Source organism: Drosophila simulans, chromosome 3R, assembly GCF_016746395.2.
Source record: "Drosophila simulans strain w501 chromosome 3R, Prin_Dsim_3.1, whole genome shotgun sequence".
Lineage (NCBI taxonomy): Eukaryota > Metazoa > Arthropoda > Insecta > Diptera > Drosophilidae > Drosophila > Drosophila simulans.
Genome location: NC_052523.2, coordinates 5,754,018 through 5,770,629, shown reverse-complemented (window position 1 = coordinate 5,770,629; position 16,612 = coordinate 5,754,018). Strand labels below are relative to the sequence as shown.

Genomic DNA, 16,612 nt, shown 5'->3' with positions numbered 1-16,612 from the left:
GCATTTGTTTGGCGAGAGTTTTTCCCACTTTTTTCTTATTTGCCACGGCGTTGGCCTTGAGTGCGGCAAATGCAAACTACCACGTCGAAACAAGGAGCAGCTGCAGCAGAATCAGCCAGCGGGAAAATCGAAACAGAGAGAGGGAAAACTCAAAGACGAGGCAATGCTGTAATTCACGCAAAAATACAACAAGGTCACTGGTAAACGAAATGCCAGAGCTTTAAGAAGCTTTCGGTAATCGAAACGCATGGCTTTAGTTCTAATTAAATAGCAATTTCGGGCATTTTCCGTAGCTATCGCTGAAACTTTCCACCAGGCGGCCCTACAAAGTACATACAAAATACTCGTAATCCCAATTTGCATAAATATTTATGCTGATGGCGCTTAAACTGCTAACCCCTCACACCATTTGTGTTAATGCGTCTTAATCTTTAATGAGCCAAGTTTCGCGATTCGCGGTTCGGTTTACGCTGGATTCTATCCTGGGTTCGGGTACCGTTATGGCCTCCGGATTGGAGTACGTGTAACCAGACAGTATGACCCCGTGGCCAGGGAAATTGCCCTGGAAGTGGAGTGGAGGAACTATGTACTTACGTCCCGATAGATACGATGAGATCTAATTATAAAGATAAACTGTTATGCTTCCTGCTTCTGCGTATGTGGCGAGCATTCAAATGGCCAACAAATTCCCGCCTGACAGATGCCAAATAACTTCCCATGCGTTCGGAATCTGAAGTCCTTCGCTTGAGCTCTCTTTGTAAAATCACTTGAGGCAAGCAACCACTTGGCAAAATAATTTTACCACAAAATTCAAAAGCTCCAGTTGTCCAGTTCAGTCTCAAAGTATGTCAGTCCAGGTTAAAATTTTAAATTCATATTTAATTAAAGAAATTTGCCTTAACAAAATAAATTTTAGTATTTGTATACTTATTTTAAAATGGTACCAACTTTAATAGCCAGACTGTTTGGGAAAAGTGAGATATTTTTACGCGTGCCCTTCTTGTTGAATCACCTGTGAGTTCCCTTGAGCACTTGGGATAAATTCGCATCCCTAAAATTAAATTAAAGCATAATTAAATGGTCCAGAATGTGCTGTTTAATCCACCGGCAGCACCGATTGCCCCACTCAATTTAACCCTCTGGCTCGCTGGGTACTCCGTATTCTGCTGACAGCCAAATCCACAGCAAAGATAACAAAGCAAACCGTAGCAAAACCAACTTCCGATGCCAGCTCACACCCTCGAGATTCACGCTACTTATTTTAATTGCTCGACATTTTTCAGAAACTTTTCGTACGCGCACATTGGCACGCATACCCCATACATACATATATATATGTATATATACTATGCTTTTAGGGGCATTTGCAGTTTCGCAGCTTAATCGACTGATTTAGAAGTTTATTGCATTCTGGGGCATCTGGGGGAAATGGGAATGTGGAGTCGTCCACGAAGGTATTTAAGGGCTCCTCTGCGTGTTCCGTGCCGGCAACTCCACTTCATTTGTGTCTCGAACGCCGCCGGTTGGCAATATAAATGGACTTCCGTGCATTAAGCGGATAATGCCAGGACGAACGACCAGACAAAGCGCCACTTCAAATTGCGCTCAAATTTATTGGCCTGCATTTAAATGGCCGACAATTGCGAACGCCTTGCTGCGACTCCATTCAGTCATAAGTGCACTCGCAAAAATCGGTGGTATTCATGACATACTTTAAAAAGTTAAACAATTGAAATAATATTTACCTAGAATTTGAAATAAACCAAGCAAGTAAATTGCATACAATTACATTATCCATGTTACAATTATCTACTTTGATTTTTGGAACTTGATCCTCATTTTTTAACCCTTTATAAGAATAATATTGGCTGTCCCTTGACTGCATTCGAGTCATTTCCACGCGAACTGTTACGCATTCAGACGACCACCGACGTGCGGCAACTGGTAGCTGTTGTCCTTGACCATCGCATGAATAACTGCGCAGGACTCGGATTGGCTGTTGTCCTTGCGACAATGCGTACAATTAAGCAAAACCGCATAAATCACACAATTTATGCAGCAGGCTCAGCATATTAATGGCTGCTTATTGAGACGACAACATGGAATGTAACGAAATTTGCATTAAAACTGATTTATGCATTTGTCGCTGCGGTCGTTATTGCCGCTGTTTTGACTCTTGTTTCGGCCTGGTTGTCCTGAATGTCCTGTTGGTCCTGCCGACCGATGCTGCGCAGGCATTTGCGTACATTTTGCGCAACCCAATGACAATTTTATGGTGTACTTCGTGGGGACATCAAAGCGGTGCCATAAAGTTTTAAAGTGGAATTTAGCAGGGAATGCGGCTAGGCTAACAACAGCTGGCTTAAAAACAAATTTTATAATCTAGGAAATAATTTATCAGGAGGCCCATTTAATATTTATTAACTCCGCAAATCGTAAGAAAATATATTGTTCCTTTTACAATTGTTGAGCTAAACCAAAAAAATCTTAAAAATTACATTACATTTACATTTTTTTCAAAAACGTGAATGTGGGCAATGCAAATATAATTTACAAATAACTTGAAATCGCATTTAATTTTCATTAACTCAAGAAAACACAAGAAAATATATTGTTTCTTATAATGCTGTGTAAAATGTAAACAATCTTTTTTTTCCAGCAAATCAAAAGATGTCTTTAATAAAAATTTAATTTATGTGCCTTAAAACTGTTTTACTTTCTTTTAAAAATGTGAAAGTGGGCAATAAAAATATAATAATTCTCTTTCAGTTTTTTATGCAACTCATGGAACAACCATTAGTGTTGATGACAATTGATTTTTTAAGTGTTTCATGTTTCAAAGCAATTAATCCGCCACAGATACTATTTAAATGCTTATCCAGTACCAAAGAGCATGTCATAAAATCTTTTCCAAACCTCGCAATTATTTGTACATACCAAATGACCCGCAACCCGAGAAATTTCGATTAAATTCAATTTTTCCAACAACATTTGTGCTTTAATTTGTGCGCTCACGTATGTATTAACAGCTAGTGACCGGTGAAATTAAATTTTTTCCGTAATTAATATTAATTTTTATTTCCGCAAACGCTCAGATGTGCCACTTGAATCCGAAAAGGTTCGGAACACATTTCATTTTTAATGTTTCCAAAATGTAATTTAATAACTTTGCAGCGACAAATGTCTGCGACATATGCCTGAAAAAGTGCTGAAAAGTTGCTTACCTTTTGGCCAGAACTTAAACGCTGTTCAGGACATTGAAAGCGCTTTAGCTGGCATCAATATTGCATGGGTGATGGCATCGATAAGAGCAGTATGGCATTCACCTTGAGTCTTGTCCGGCACACGAGGCGTATGATTGTTTTCCCATGTTAACACATCGTGTGTCTAAACTGGCTTTCCTTTCGCTTTTCCCATTTACACTCGGTGGCTGGTCTAATTTCCCATTTCTCGTGTAGCCTGTTAATGGCTTTAATGCGATTACAGGACATCAGCCCAGTACGCCCGCATTATGGCTTTCCTGCTGAAATGGCAGTTCCACTGGCACACGGCAGCTTCATTAGCTTTAAAGGCCATTAAAGCATTCATCTGGGTAATGGAGTACCTCACCTCATAAAGCAGTCATTCAGAAGGCCAGCTCCAACAAAACGAGATCAAAATAAAAAGAAGTGAGTCGTGAAAGCGAAAATAAAAAGCCGGGAAAGCCTCGGCCAAAGAAAATGCAAATTGCAAATTCGAGATTTAATTTCGTTAGCAAACAAAGAACATGCCAGGATATTTACTCACAGTACTCCTGGAGATTTTCACCACGACAAACTGATTGGTTTTCAATAGGCGCAAACGTGAAAGGTTTCGGAAATTTGTAAAATTTAAAAATGTATTTCAAGAAAATTTTCTATCTATTTTACCTTCATTAATCACATACAAATTAACTAAGGCCATGCTTAATATATGTATATTTTATTTTCTGACATGCGATGTAATGAATGGTCATGTAATGCAAAGCTAGAAATTTTGAAAATAACGCAAATAGCTCAGTCATCGACATCATCATATCGATAAAATGCACCTGTTTGTTTCGGCTCTGGGAGATATCCAAAGTGAGTCCTCAGGTACTCGAGGCCCAAGAATAATAATACCGTGTGCGGCAATAATCGACTCAAAGAGGGAACGTATCCCTTGAAGAAAGCCAGAGGTCCCTCCTTCGAAGTCTTTACAAACACATCCCCCAATCCAGAATACTCGCCAGGTGCTGCATTCATGCGACGTGTCTTCACCACATCGATGGGCTGCGTCAAGGTGGTGGCCACCACGGAGGAGATCATCGATGCCAAGATGTAGGTGCCCATATTCTCCGGCATTCCCAATTTTATCATTTGGAACTTGCTCTGCTCGTAGAACGCGATCTGACCTACGGTCATAAAAGCTCCACGGAGCGCGATCATCGAGGCGCCATTGAAGAGATTTTTCCATCCCTCGTCGCGGGTGATTCGCACCAGTCCATCAATGGCGTGCTTGTAGCTGCAAAAAAAATGAAACGAACTCGTAAAATAACCTACTTCCATTTCAATAACTTTTAAGCGTTTTAAGTAATTTTTAGTTCCAACAGAGTTCGCAGACCTGGCAACAAACTTCCGCTGCGTTGACAAACGGACGGACAACCGGACAAGACCTGCTCAAGAATACTTTAAATGGTCGGAAACACTTCCTTTAACGATATAAATGTTTTTTCCAAACAAAAGTCTTTAAATGTAAAGGCAAGTTTTGTGCATAAAATATCTTACTTGCGCCTCTTCTCTGGTGGCAACTTGACATCGTTCTGCAGGCGGACGTTGATCAGATCTGCAGGTGCGCCCACAAACCCGCCAATTCCTCCGGCAATCGCTGCTAGACATGTTTTGCCGGTCATGGTGCTGGTGTCCATAGCTCCAGAGCCCACCGAATAAATGCCAAAACGGGCCAACGTGTACGTGTATTGGCGCAGCATTGAGGCCGAGATGCCATTGTACATGGCCATAGGTCCCTGTTCCTTGACAATCTTGCGGGTGGTCTGGAACACCGATAGCTTCTCCGCCTGAGTCTGAATGAGCACCTTGATCAAATCGATCGGATGAGTCACCATGGCAGCCATGGAGCTCGCCAGGCCTCCAAAGTACCAGCGGGCAATACGCCGCTGGTTGTAGGACATCAATCCACCCCTTCTGATCGACATCTTGTGTTATCTAATTGCTAACTTCTTACCCTTAATTTATTACTCCGAATCTAGTTGTGTGTTGTTCGTTTAATGTGAGTATAATGTATATGTATTTGAAAGTGTGAGATTGATCTAACGACTGACGAGTTTAAAAGCAAGGAAAGCATGATTGGTGTTAAAGACTTTAAATTTTTTGGACATAATATCAACATTAAGACACAAAAATTTTGAATTTATTTTCAAATCATAGTGCATCATGCTAACCAAATGAATTATTTAAATGTAGTAGAAATTTGGTCGTCCCTTCGACAGATCCTGCAACATCATAATTAGCATCTTAATTTTATTATTTACCTTTTATTTCACTCACTCCTAGTCTGTACAGCATCGGAATTCCTATAATGCCTCCTATAACAATGCAATAGTCTATCAAACGTTTTTTGACCACTTCGTCGACAGAATTCAAATACAGATATATTGGAATAGCCAGAGCAATCAAAGATGTATTTAGTAGTATCACCATAATTATTATCCAAGCAGCTGCTTTAGGCTTATCCTTATCATCTGAAATCATTATACTAAAATCAAGCGTATTATTTGGGGGTCTGCCCCTCACCTGTCTCAACTAAGCTGACCGATTCGTCTTGACCATTTTCCAAGATCCCGAGCTCCATTTCAAAACTTCTTTTTCCCGTTCGTGATCCGTTAAAGAAATTGTAATTGTATTTTCTATATATGAAACTTAATGTGAGGCAATTTTGACACTTAGTGCAAGGATATATGATATTATGTTATTATTAATAATAATAACCCAAGCCGCTTTTAATATCAGATATCATGGGAATCTTACACAAATCTGTAAATATATTTTATTATCATTATGAAAACTTTCCATTGTTAATTTCAGAAATGGTAATTATCATACTTTTTGTTGGAATTTTTGCGTGGAGTATAAGTCCTAGCTAGCTAGTCATTACAATAGCGTTTCCTTGTCACATTATTTACACCTGATTTGCCAAAAGACTGCTACTCACTTCCGGCCGGGGAACAAAGCAAAATGGAAGAAAACAAAACGACCTGAGCACGCAACAAAGGTCTTTGGGAAACGCCTCAATCACGCACCTCTGATTATGCTAATGGATCTGAACCACTGTTGTTTCATAAATATTTTGACAGCTCAAGCACCGGAAACGGACGCTTGAAATTGTCCACAAGTGCCTGTATTTTAATTGGTCATTTGGTTTTGACAGCTGGAAACTCAGGCCTAGCCACTCGAATGGAAAGCTCGACCGCTCTTCAAACAAAAGTGTGTGAAATGGGTAGGAGTAGGATGGCTATTAAATAAATAAAACTTGGCTAGAAAGTTATTATTTGGCCGATACGAAGCGCATCAATTCCATTGGCAGACCATTAAACCCAACATAACGCTGTAGGAATTTTCTGCCAGTTTAGGAGGATAGATATTTTTTGAAAATGCAATAAAATCGGCACAACATTTTTGAAAAATTGCCTCAAAAGCGAAATACATTTTATATCCAAAACAAAGTGGGTTGGTTATATTTCTATGCAATTTCGGCCATTGGCATATTGGCAAAGTTCAGTCGCAGATAAAAGCGGCTAAATAATTTGGTTTCACTTCGATGGCCACCCAAATTGAATGTTATTTCGATTTATGTTCCGTTTTGGGCACAATTCAATGGACTTTCGGTGAGTTTTCTACCAAAATCACGGCTGATGGATTGGATTTTAATTCCGGTGCAGCTGTCCGCGAACATACAAATATTTGCAAATCCCGCCCAAATTGTCGCATTGCGTTTGTTTGTTTTTCATGTAATTCTATTTTGCGGTTTGCTTAACTGAAATGCCAGCTCACGTTTATTATTTTACCATAATTGGTTTTAGCTGCCAAATGCCGAAAATATAATTATCGCTTGGTGAGATGACCGACCGCCCAGTAACGAAAAGTTAACGGCAGAAACTTTTAAATGCTCAAAATCTTTATAAACTTTATTTATTGCGGCCAACTCGTTGGGAGTTAAGCCCCAGTTTAGAAGTTATACAGTTAGTTATATAGTTGGCCCGCTTATTTGTTGCTGCAGCACTGGTCCTTGGGCCCATTCTTGCAAACGCACTGGCAATCCTTGTTGCAGGCGCAGTTGTCCCCGCACTTTTGGGCCGAGCACTGGCAATCTGTCGAGGAATCGAGAACGATTGTCAATTATACAGCTTGCTGCTGCGATGTAGCACTTACTTGTTCCACAACCCTTGCAAACCATCTTGTAGGTATCTATTTCTCGACTTTCACTTGGCTGAGGCGAACTGAAATTCACTTGATTGCTTGTTGCTTGGCTATTCAACTGATGACCCAGTCCGGCAACTCCCCCACTTTTATACCCACTTCGATTGCCTCGAACTCGAACTCGAACGAGTGCAAAATTGCACAAATCCAAAACAAATTTGTTTGTTTGACCCAACTTATCACGTCGTGTGCAAGCCTGGGGGCGAGTGGTTCGCAATTTATCAGACGATAGGCCAGGCAATTCTTTTTGCGCACGCGATTGCTCGCCAACTCGGCGCACACGACCTCCTCATCAGCTTATCAGCTGCCCACGTTGCGTATACGTTGCGTATACGCCGCGTATCGTGACTCAGCCAACAGCCCAGAAGCACACAATAAAAAGCATGAAAAGAGCAGGCAGCTAACCAGCGGGGTTTTTCACAATAAATAAAAGACTATAGTAAAACAAATTTAAATGCTCATATTGGCTGCAAAAACGCTTTACGACTAAACTCTTTTCAAAAAAAAAACAGCGTAAATGCCATAAAAATATCACAGGTGGAAAGCTAACTAAAAATTAATCGCGGAAAAAACGCGCTGCAAATTAGGCTAAAACGATAAGCTCTGAGGGAGCTGCGAAAACAGTTCGTTCCACGGAAAACCAAACACCCGGAACAACTTTATATATATTTATGACTTTTGTCAAAAAAATGTTTTCGAGAACAAACACAAAGAATGACACGGGCTATTCGGCTCGGCGAGTTATCTTGATCATTCTACATCTTATATACCTTACTATATCATTAACGGGTATAATAAATCTATAATTGATTCTTGTGCTTGTGTTGACCACAGGGTATATATTTAACATCACATAAACATTAACCAATCAGCCAGCAGTACTCGTTTAGAGTATGACTTCTTAGTCTCAGAAAACCGCCTATAAAATACATTTTCTTACCACAAATGCCACGAATATTCTCTAAACCTCAAAGTGTTATTCGATTTTTCTTTGTGTAGTCCTGGGAACATTCCTGTAGCTTAGTTCAGAGAACTCAATATTTTAGCAAGTCAATATTGACAGGTGTTCTGTTACCCCAAATTCAATTAAGTAATTATGAGGTCAGCGAAGGGTATCTCATGCGAATTTAATGGGACACTTTTGGTGGAAGCTATATAAACCTAAAACTTATTCTGTCAGCCGATCAAACAGCTGAATCATGCTGTTCCGCAAACGTAAGCCAAAAAGTGACGATGAAGTCATTACCTTCGACGAACTCACCCGGTTTCCGATGTCTTTCTACAAGACCATCGGCGAGGATCTGTACTCCGACAGGGATCCCAATGTGATAAGGCGTTACCTGCTACGGTTTTATCTGGTACTCGGTTTCCTAAACTTCAATGCCTATGTAGTGGGCGAAATCGCGTACTTTATAGTCCATATAATGTCGACGACTACTCTTTTGGAGGCTACTGCAGTGGCACCTTGTATTGGCTTCAGTTTCATGGCCGACTTTAAGCAGTTCGGTCTGACAGTGAATAGAAAGCGATTGGTCAGATTGCTGGATGATCTCAAGGAGATATTTCCCCTAGATGTAGAGGCGCAGCGGAAGTATAACGTATCGTTCTACAGGACACACATGAACAGGGTCATGACCCTATTCACTATCCTCTGCATGACCTACACCTCGTCATTTAGCTTTTATCCAGCCATCAAGTCGACCATTAAGTATTACCTTATGGGCTCGGAGATCTTTGAGCGCAACTACGGATTCCACATTTTGTTTCCCTACGACGCGGAAACGGATCTGACGGTATACTGGTTCTCCTACTGGGGATTGGCTCATTGTGCCTATGTGGCCGGAGTTTCCTACGTCTGCGTGGATCTCCTGCTGATCGCGACCATAACCCAACTGACCATGCACTTCAACTTCATAGCGAATGATTTGGAGGCCTACGAAGGAGGTGATCATACGGATGAAGAAAATATCAAATACCTGCACAACTTGGTAGTCTATCATGCCAGGGCGCTGGAGTATGTTTTACGGTTATAAATAATCTATATCTCTTAATTCATCCAAATTAAGGATAAGAACTAAACTACTACTACAACATATCTTTCTTATTATATATTTTTCAGCCTCAGCGAGGAGGTCAACAACATATTTAGTTTCCTGATCCTGTGGAACTTTATTGCAGCCTCGCTGGTGATTTGCTTTGCAGGCTTTCAGATTACAGCCTCCAATGTGGAGGACATAGTGTTGTACTTCATATTTTTCTCGGCCTCGCTGGTTCAAGTTTTTGTGGTCTGTTACTACGGCGATGAAATGATCTCTTCAGTAAGTTCAATTTTTATTAATATGTCTTGTTTTTGCTCTAGTATTAACAAGAAACGTACATTTCAGAGCTCTCGGATTGGCCATTCCGCATTTAATCAGAACTGGTTGCCGTGCAGCACCAAATACAAACGCATCCTGCAATTTATTATCGCGCGCAGCCAGAAGCCCGCCTCTATAAGACCGCCTACCTTTCCACCCATATCTTTTAATACCTTTATGAAGGTAATCAGCATGTCGTATCAGTTTTTTGCACTGCTCCGCACCACGTACTATGGTTAAGGGAAGATTAGATGCATATATATGTACATAGGTACATAGGAATATTGATAGCAGTCTATCGAATACAAAAAATACATATTTGCAAAATATGATATTGAATTAGCTTGCAAAAAACAAATACATAAGTACATATAATGTTATAAAACTAGATAACAACTTGTGATCTTTAAGAAAAAAGAGTATTCTAGCCTACAAAAACCACAACAAATCGAGTTAATTAATGGGAAAAAATAATAAAAAATCCTTAAATTAATAAAACAAGTCTTAAATTGTCATCAAAAAGATCTGTTCTGTTAGGTCTTAACAGATGTTATTGAAGGAAAAACTTATTAATTAATACGTGCTTTTAGGCTGTGTCGTTAAGTCCCCATTAACGTCCCAGCGTCAGAATACCTTGCATACTTTGCGGATCAGTCATAAAAAACGACTTGTGATACTTGTAATAAAATGCCTTGTTTATTCGCAAAAACACTCGCGGCGAGTGTCGTGAAAGACTAAATGGATTAACATACATAAATATAGACACAATGGTGCGCATATCGCTAACATCACAAAAACGTAACAACGACAAATACTAGGGCACAAAATTCATGATGTGATGAAGCCGCCGAACTAAATGGCTTAGTCCTTCAATTCGGCGCCACTGTTAACAAAGCCGGCAGTTTGGGTCAACTGCAGTTGGGCCTTCTCCTCCGCCTCCTGGGCCTTCTGCTCGGGCGTCTTGGCCCAATTCTGCAAATCGCCGGAGCAGTAGAACCAGTAGATGACGCAGCCGACGAGGTAAATGCCCGCCGAAATGAAGAAGATAATGCGCCATTCGTCACTAGTCTGGTTGGTGACCACGTAGCCCGTCAGCAGCGGACTCACGATGCCCGGAATGGTGGCGAATGTGTTGCCAATGCCCATCAGAACACTGGCGTGCTGGGGCGCAATGTCGAGGTGATTAACGCTATAAATTAAGTACGGGAATGAGTACAACATCTCCAAGGGATCTCCCCCTTCGGGGAAAATGAACACTCACGCAAATCCAGACCAGGCGAAGGCACCCAAGCCCACAGCAATGGTCAGACTCACCACCGACCACGTGGGATCCAGCAAATAGGCCGTCAGCATCATGAACACCGTCTGGGCCAGGAAGGCTCCGCAGTTGAAGTTCCGCCTCACCTGGGTGGTCGTCCAAATGCCCTTCACCTGCAGCCAATCAGCCAAATAGCCGGACACGGCCAGCAGGATGCCCATGGCCAGGTATGGCACAGCCGAAAGAATGCCGGTTTTGCCAAGGTCAAAGTTGAGCGTGTCTGAAATGGCAAGGAAATAGAAAATAAGTACACTTAAACGTGAAGATTAGTTGAGCTATTCCCATTAGTTGTATATCCAAGTTTTCCTTTTAAAGTCTATTCTTTTAAAATCTTTAATTTAAAACTTAAATGAACTACCAGACGGAATATTATTATTAGTCAATGGCCCATATTAACATTTAAATTTAAAAATTAAGTTTCTTACATAGAAACTAATTTGATAAGTATTTTTCCAAATAACTCACCCCTGAGGAAGCTGGGCAGCTGGGTGAGCAGGGTGTAGAAGCCCCAGTTCTCCGAGAAGTGCGAGGCCATGATGGCATAAAATGGCATCGACGTGAATATGGCCCTCCAGGGGTGCTTGATGTGCTTAGAGCCCACATACCCAATGGTCTTCTGGATGTAATCGCACTCCTCCTTCGAACAGAAGCGATCCTGCTCGGGTCCAGCTTTGACGAACACGAGCCAAGTGATGTACCAGATCACGCCGATGGTGCCGAATACGTAGAACACGCTCTCCCAGCCGTATTTGGTGGCCAGAAATCCGGAGCACGGCATAGCCACCACCGTTCCCGCATAGTTGCCCGCAAATGCTATCGAAGCCATTCGGGATCGTTCCAACGGCGGAGACCAGCGGGCCCACACCGCATGGATTCCGGGGAAGGTGACGCCCTCGAAGAAGCCCTCGATGATACGGACAGCCAGGAACATTTCCAAGCTGTGCGAGGCAGCCATCGGAGTGAGCAGCGTCAGAATGGCAGTGCTTCCAATTCCAGTACCAAATACCTATAATTTAAATAGATTTTAATAATATATAAATATATTCAACCACTTTGATTTAAATGTAAATATATCTGTAATTATTCATAATATAAATGCTATCTTAAACTCACAATGTTGCCACCGATTTTGGTACCGATGTAGCCTCCGAGGAACTGGGTCAGGATGTAGCCGTAGAAGAAGGAGCTCAGGATCAAGCCCTTCTGCTTGGAGTCCCAGGGAAAGTCCTGCTGGTAGGACACATTTCCATCGGCATCAAAGACGGTGCGATTCTCCGTCATGGCCACAATGGCCACCGAAAGATTCACTCGCAGTGAGTAGACATTGAAGAATCCGAAGAAAGCCAGTAGCACCACAATGTAGCGCTGTTTACGCCAAAATCGCCAGGTGAGTGGTTCACTCTCCGTGATTTCATTACTGGATAAAAGATATATAAGCAAATTGGTATTGTTACCATGGTTCTTCGATTATTAATTATCAAGTGGTGGCCATACAAATGAGGAGCCGGCAGGGTTACTTTCCCTTTCGGTCCGCAATCACTTGCTGCAGGCGGTTTCGCTTAACTTTGTTGCTATATGTCTAGACCCGAAAACCCGTTTTCGAGTTGTGGTTATTCAACCCATATCGCTCCAGGGCCTCCCAAACTCTATTTATTATACAAACAGTTGTGTTTGCAGGTTTATGCAAATAAGGAACATTATTTATGGTTAGAAAAACAAAGTTATCGGAAAGTAACAAAAATAATATTCGGTTGTATTTATTTATTATCTGGTTCTCATATTACCCATATTTTTCAAGTTCGAATGTAATAAAGAAATCACGTGTACTGACTCTATTCCAAAATATAATATTTCATTCTTGTACATTCTTGTATTTTAAAACTGGTTATTTAATAGATCGTCTGGTATTACTTCGGCTCTTAAGCTATGCGGAACCACTTAGGTGTTCCACCTACATGACCTTGTAGAAACTACTCACTTGTTGTGGTGCACCTGATCCAGGTGCTTGCCGTTCTTCGGAGACTCCAGGTCGGTCATTGTGCCAGCCGATCAACGTGAGCCTGAAATACGATTAATTTGTTTATACAATGCGGCAATTGTGGGGCCCGGCAACTCGTGTGCGTGCTGGCGATTCATTAAACTCGAATTGAAGCTGATTGGCCCGACACAAGTGCAGTCCAACAGATAATGAACTCCCCACCCCACCACACACAAAAGCGTGTTATAATTCCCCGATTTGTTAGATCTCGAATAGCACCCAACTATACGAGTATGCGAATATCTATATATTTAGAGCCGGGCATCTGTTGCGTGCCGATTGGCGTAATTGTCATTGACACTGAGCGAGGAGCAAACATTTTGCTAAGCAATTTGTGGGCCACTAATGCGGAAACATAAAACGCCAAAGATGCCAGTTCTGAGATGAGAATAGAAATCTGAGCTGGGCATCCGACGCGGGAACGCATCTTAACTCAATTATCCATTTAGTCGATTAAGCAAATGGTTCGCCAATTGTGGCACGCGAAATCCCGCACAGAACCTCACTCTCACTCTGGATGCCATAATCTAATAATTGTGGCGTAAGTGAGCCACGTTTGGCCGACTTGATTCGCCTTGATTTGCAAATTGCAGGAATTTTCGGCACTATTCAACACGCGCTGCTTTTGAATGTCATTTCAAATTGAAGCAATTGCACACGCACGTGTTGAAAGCCGGCTCTCTGCGCTCAGTGAAAGTACTTGGTTATACACTGAAAAAAATGCTCTACTCTGATACTCTACACTGATGAAAATTCTCTACTCTTTTTTATGTAAGGTATAGGAACAATTGGTTTATAGGTTATATTATAGCAAAATTTGAGTTTTGAACTGTTATGAACTGATATTTTCTTAGAAACAGTATAAAATCTATTTTTTAAGTGTACAAGCTTTTGTAGATACTGAAAAATCGTCTTACAGGCAGCTTATCATTATATGTTTATGACAACTACCGTGCAATAGTCTGCCATAAACCAATGGAAAGTGCTTCCCAAAAGTTTTCCATGCTATCAAATATTTCCACAAGTCACATAATAAAACTGTTTGCTGGTCGGTTTAAAAACCTAATTGATATTTAATAGGGTTATTTCTGATGGCTACACTTCAAACTTTGTTTATGCTTCTAGATTAGTGCTCATAAAATGATATATATAGCCAGGTCTTTGTCTTTTATAGCCACATGGTTATCTTAAGCGACTTTTTTATTTTGGACACAGAATAACAAGAAATTCCGCTGAGATTTTGGTTTTATACAGCGCTATTTTGGATACCATAAATTCCCGCCTCAGCTGATAGGTTCGCCTGGGGCAGACCTTTTCGACAGCCTCATAAGAAACCTATTGCCTCTGATAAGTAGCAGCTTCGCAGGAAAATATTTACCTTGTTTCTAAAAAAAAAGTTAACTAAAAAGAATCATGGAAGAACATGGCACTGACTGACCTGACTGCACTCATTCATTAATTCTAATTTGAATAACACCTATACTTTTATAAGAACAGTATTTAACCAAAAATATCTTCGGAAAACTGTAGCTTATATACTTATGTACTTAATGTACGTAATGTCGTAAAATAAAAACTCGTGTATGATCAAAAACAACCAGAAAGGAGAATTTCTCGAATGTTTTATAGTCAGCGTTAATACTAAAATACTAACTGCCGTAGAAACTGACGGACGGACAGGCGAACACATCTGTGTACATAAATCAACTGGGCTGTTATTACTGATCAAGAATATATATGTTTGGTATGGTCACAAATGTCTCCTTTACTGCAAGCTTCTGATTGAAACCAAAATGATCTCAGCAAGGGTATACAAATATATACCACACATTTCTAACTAAGAAAATGTTCAAACCAATATATATTTTATCAATTCTCCTTTAAAAACCCTTGTTATTTAGAAGAAACAAACTGCAGCTGCAAGCAAAAATGCGACAGAATGCCTTAAATTAAAACTTAATCGAAAGCTGTTGACTAAACAGTTGGTTCAATAAACACCAGCACAAAAACACTTGGTAACAAGTGAAGACACTACACAAACTGCTGCACAAACTTTTTGCGATATAAAAACGAAAGTTAAACTCAAAACGCACCAATGAAAGTTAAAAGTTAGAACTGGAATCCGAACTGCTTGCTCTGGTCTCGGTCGATCCGTTCGGCGGACAGCACTGCTTGCAGGTGGGCGGGCAGGTGTGAAGTCGCCGATGGCTGGCAGCGGACTGAAACATCCAGCCGCTTTCGATTTATCAGCTCAACTCGCCACCGGCAGCGGTTCGGCATCGGCAGCTCGATCCAATCAGCTGCGTTTTCGGGAGCGGGAGCTGGGATCGGGATTTCCATACTGCTCACACCGCTCCTCATATCGTGCATCTCCCGTTGCCCAAGCCAACTTCAATTGAGGCACTGGCAGTGCCAGGTAATAAAGAGCTAAGTCCGGAGCGCTAAATCGAGAGAAAGAGGCAGGAACCTTGACGTGATTAGACCGCCAGCACGCTGATAGTGATCGGTATAAAGCTTATCGTTTGATTGCCCGGAATATGTGACGCTTGTAAAGATAAATTCTTTCGGCGATTTCGGCGACCAGAGAGCAACTTTCGTTTTGCTGCTTAATTGAATATGCCAGATTTGCCAAATTTACTAGATTCGGTAGCTACCACAAGGGGAATGAGTGGAAAATTAACTATATATAGGATAAACAGAAGTCTACATGAGCGTAAAGTCTGACATCTATATAATTAGATTATTATCATTTAAGCTATAGTATCTATAGCTTACAGGGTAGTTTTGGCATGTATCTTTAAAACATAATATATTGGATATTATTTATAGACATATGTAAAATATATAGCATGTCCTTTTTATGATTAGGCGTATTTTTAATCGTTAACAAATATGTATAAATTGAAATAAGTCTTTTTTAGCAAGTAACTTTATTTGTTTTTATTTCTGGTATGTAAGAACCTTTTGAGAACAAATTTAAAACTGAAACTTAGGGCCAGCTCCGCCGGACCACGAAGCCGCCGCTGCCGCTGGAAAGTCGGCTGAATGTTGAGTCAGCGTCTGCAACGGGCGGTCAGGCAGCTTGCGCGTGCGGGTTTCTGGTTTCGGCTGCAACTTTGTCGCGACGGCATCCGGCGTAGCAGCGTTGTCAGCAAACTTAAGCTTGCGCGTGTTAACTCCTCCCCTACTAGTTTGAAACGCGTCCTCGGGTTTCTTCTTTCCCATTCTGCACTGGTACAATTTCCAGGTGCCCAGGAGGAGTAGGAATAGGGCGATGAGTGCTAAGCCGCCATACGATCGTGAAGATAATCCTGTTCTAAGATCCCCGATATGTCGGAGATTCTTCATGGTTAGGTCATGTAGAAATGGGAGGCTCAGATGTTCTCTGAAAAGGGTGACGTTGACC

General features: G+C 41.2%; 5 protein-coding genes across 5 annotated transcripts; 1 reads left to right on the top strand and 4 right to left on the bottom strand.

Annotated features, from left to right (window-relative positions):
- Positions 1–3,943: 3,943 nt before the first annotated feature.
- Positions 3,944–5,351, bottom strand: LOC6727340 (mitochondrial dicarboxylate carrier). Its single transcript, XM_039294908.2, has 2 exons — positions 4,785–5,351; positions 3,944–4,521 (listed from the first exon to the last, which is right to left on the bottom strand). Exons 1-2 carry the CDS (start codon positions 5,210–5,212, stop codon positions 4,035–4,037), a joined length of 915 nt encoding a protein of 304 aa, XP_039150842.1. The 5' UTR covers positions 5,213–5,351; the 3' UTR covers positions 3,944–4,034.
- On the bottom strand, positions 5,267–5,969 carry LOC27206791. Its single transcript, XM_016182599.3, has 3 exons — positions 5,811–5,969; positions 5,565–5,758; positions 5,267–5,509 (listed from the first exon to the last, which is right to left on the bottom strand). The coding sequence occupies exons 1-3, from the start codon at positions 5,866–5,868 to the stop codon at positions 5,471–5,473; spliced, it is 291 nt and encodes a 96-aa protein (XP_016033874.1). The 5' UTR covers positions 5,869–5,969; the 3' UTR covers positions 5,267–5,470.
- Positions 5,970–7,173: 1,204 nt separating this feature from the next.
- Positions 7,174–7,568, bottom strand: LOC6727339 (metallothionein-2). The gene is made up of 2 exons (XM_002102688.4): positions 7,446–7,568; positions 7,174–7,384 (listed from the first exon to the last, which is right to left on the bottom strand). The coding sequence occupies exons 1-2, from the start codon at positions 7,468–7,470 to the stop codon at positions 7,278–7,280; spliced, it is 132 nt and encodes a 43-aa protein (XP_002102724.1). The 5' UTR covers positions 7,471–7,568; the 3' UTR covers positions 7,174–7,277.
- A 1,109-nt stretch (positions 7,569–8,677) lies between these two features.
- LOC6727338 (putative odorant receptor 92a) lies at positions 8,678–10,656 on the top strand. The gene is made up of 3 exons (XM_002102687.4): positions 8,678–9,507; positions 9,613–9,811; positions 9,878–10,656. Exons 1-3 carry the CDS (start codon positions 8,693–8,695, stop codon positions 10,088–10,090), a joined length of 1,227 nt encoding a protein of 408 aa, XP_002102723.1. The 5' UTR covers positions 8,678–8,692; the 3' UTR covers positions 10,091–10,656.
- Positions 10,525–15,444, bottom strand: LOC6727337 (sialin). Its single transcript, XM_016176361.3, has 6 exons — positions 15,300–15,444; positions 13,147–13,228; positions 12,282–12,585; positions 11,634–12,174; positions 11,112–11,388; positions 10,525–11,039 (listed from the first exon to the last, which is right to left on the bottom strand). Exons 2-6 carry the CDS (start codon positions 13,203–13,205, stop codon positions 10,712–10,714), a joined length of 1,509 nt encoding a protein of 502 aa, XP_016033872.1. The 5' UTR covers positions 13,206–13,228; positions 15,300–15,444; the 3' UTR covers positions 10,525–10,711.
- Positions 15,445–16,612: the final 1,168 nt, after the last annotated feature.